The following is a 2,549-nucleotide window of genomic DNA, read 5'->3' as shown; positions in this document are numbered from 1 at the left end:
CCCGGCGGGGAGGCAGAACCTGTTCGCCAGGCTGTTCCAGGAGCGGACGGGAAAGCTCCTCCGGCTCTCAGGGTCCCAGATACGGGAGCCCCCGTCTCCTCACCGTGCACCTGCACATCGCACAGTCGCGGCCCCCAGCCTCTCCTTTTGAGGGACGGTACGATCCGGGGTGCGACAGCTCCTTTCTAGACGGGCGCGTCCCGGAGGCAGCCTCCCCCGAGGACGAGGAGGAGAAAGCAGGAGGGGAAGGGCTTGCCCGGGAGGCTGGGGCCTCAGGTTGGGGACCCAAGGCCTCCGCTCCGCGGTCAACCTGTAGCGGTTTCTATTGTCCGCGCGGCCCCGCCCACCTAGGCTGGAGCGGTGTGACCTTGTCACCCAATGAGTCAAAGCTAAAGGCCCAGGAATTTGTCTTCAGTCTCCAGAGAGTTGACCGTGAGGTCTGCAGCCCCAAGCGCCCCCTTCGCCAGACCCAGGGCTTCCAACCCCAGCCCCCCGCCTCTTGCTGGAGAAGTTCAGATACCACACTGAAGGGTGTCCCCTCGCTGTACCTATAATTTCCGGGAAACCGCCCACCCCCCTACATTCCCTCAGGGCCTTAGTCTCACTTCCCGCTCCAGAGCCTGGCTCTGCCCCCAGGCGAGTCAGAGACTCTCCCCCTCCCCCCTGCCCTGCCCCAGGCTATTTTGCGAACGCCTTTCTGGGCCTGGGGTAGCTTCTCTGGTGAAAGAGGTCCCGGGATTGCATCAGGGAGGAGAGGGAGGCTGGGATATTTGTGCAAAGGTTGGTGGGGTTGAGGTGAGAGGCTTTCCGGCCAGGATGCCTGTGTCCCTGCAGAGGACGCTCTGGGCACGTGGCATTGACTGCTTTCCTGATGATCGAGGAAATGTCATTGTGTGTGACCTCCGTGCTCCCCGAGAAACCCACAGAAATTCAGGTGGGATGCAGCGGTTTCGGTTTATGGGACAGAGTCTGCATCTGTGGGCCAGGGAGGCAGCTTTCCAGGCCCTCAGCCTCTTTCACCCAAGTCCCAGTTCATCAGATCCCGGCCCCCCTGATCCCTCGGACTCAGGAGTCCAAGTCCCCAGCGGGGAGGACCCCCCTGATTGCATCAGCCGGTTCAGGCTTATCTGTCCACGGTGGAATCCTGGCTCCTGCCAAATGGGTCAAATAGCACGGGTCAGGTGCGGGGAAGGTGACTAGGCGGGTCTGCCTGGCTATAAATTTTGGAGCGCCTGCATCCGCTCTAAGAGACCGCGGTATCCTGTCAGCTGGGAATCCACGTCCCCGCGCACCCAGGCGTTGAGGCTCACTAAGGAGCCATCCGGGAATCTGTCTGTCTCCGATCCTGGTTGTCTGGGAACCTAGACCATTCTGCTCTTCAAGCCCCAGACCCGGGATCTCGCCTGAGGACGTGAGCCAGTGATGGGCTGTGACGAGGCCAGGTCCCAGCGCCTGGGACCGCGGGTCCTGATGATGCTGGCTGTCCTTTTGCGGGAAGTCTGCCAGGCACACCCCATCCCTGACTCCAGCCCCCTTCTCCAATTCGGGGGCCAAGTTCGGCAGCGGTTCCTCTACACAGACGACGCCCAGGAGACAGAGGCGCACCTGGAGATCAGGGACGATGGCACAGTGCTGGGGGCCGCCCGCCGGAGCCCTGAAGGTGAGTGCGAGATAGGACCCAGTCTGAGGGAGGAGGGAGGGGCCGGGGGCCCAGATCCCTGGGTCTGGGGGAGGAGGGGCTGGGGGCCTGGACCCCTGGGTCTAAGAGAGATGGGGCCTGGGCAGAGGTCCCCTGAGTCCCTGACCACTTTCTCCTCTCAGGTCTCTTGGAGCTAAAAGCCCTGAAGCCGGGGGTAATTCAAATCCTGGGAGTCAAAACATCCAGATTTCTGTGCCAGGGCCCCGACGGGACGCTGTACGGATCGGTGAGTTTCTGGGGTCCCCTGCCCGGTCCTAGGACTCCCTCCTCCCGCATGTCACCTTCACCATCCGGGCGCCCCCTTCTCGCACCTTTGGCCTGAGCCAGGCTTGGTTCTGTGCTCTCTGCACGCCCCCTCCCCGCCTCCCCTGCGTGCGGGAGCTGACCTCATCATCAAGAGGAAACTGAGGCTCAGGCCTGGACACACCAGCTCCGAGTCGGTCACGAGGCCTGTGAATGACAGAGCGGCCGAGAGGCCGAGTCTTGTGACCTGTAACCCCTGCTGGCCACATGGGCTCCTACACGCCCGCTTCATGCTGCGCAGGGTTGCTCAGAGAACCCATGACCCGTGGGTGGTAGCCAGACGCCGCTGTCTGGACTCAGAGAGCCTTGACTGGCCCCTGGGCTGGAATACTAGTCTCCGTGAGGTGAGGACAGCGAGGTGGGCCTTGCAGACCTGCCCCAGGGTAAAGGGGGAGACTGCTTCTGTTTCTGAGCCCTGGAGGAGGGGCTGGGGGCCCCAGGGTCTGAGGGAGGAGGGGGCTGGGGGCCTGGACTCCTGGGTCTGAGGGAGGAGGGGCCGGGGGCCAGGACTCCGGGTCTGAGGGAGGAGGGGTGGGGGCTGGACCCC

The 2,549-nt window shown here is 63.5% G+C and overlaps 2 protein-coding genes across 2 annotated transcripts in view; one reads left to right on the top strand and one right to left on the bottom strand.

Moving 5' to 3' along the window:
- FUT1 (fucosyltransferase 1 (H blood group)) overlaps positions 1-439 on the bottom strand; it is a 3,631-nt gene extending 3,192 nt beyond the window's left edge. Inside the window, exon 1 of the mRNA XM_077747105.1 lies at positions 104-439. The gene's annotated coding sequence lies outside the window, so the exon portion shown is untranslated. The remainder of the gene's footprint in view (positions 1-103) is intronic.
- Positions 440-1,241: 802 nt separating this feature from the next.
- The window catches only part of FGF21 (fibroblast growth factor 21), a 2,013-nt gene continuing 705 nt past the window's right edge, over positions 1,242-2,549 (top strand). The window contains exons 1-2 of the mRNA XM_077747107.1: positions 1,242-1,660; positions 1,822-1,925. Of these exons, the coding sequence (XP_077603233.1) occupies positions 1,423-1,660; positions 1,822-1,925 (342 nt within the window). The 5' untranslated portion in view covers positions 1,242-1,422. The remainder of the gene's footprint in view (positions 1,661-1,821; positions 1,926-2,549) is intronic.

This window comes from Crocuta crocuta, unplaced genomic scaffold (assembly GCF_008692635.1).
Source record: "Crocuta crocuta isolate KB4526 unplaced genomic scaffold, BGI_CrCroc_1.0 scaffold334, whole genome shotgun sequence".
NCBI lineage: Eukaryota > Metazoa > Chordata > Mammalia > Carnivora > Hyaenidae > Crocuta > Crocuta crocuta.
This window is presented reverse-complemented; position numbering and strand designations above follow the sequence as displayed.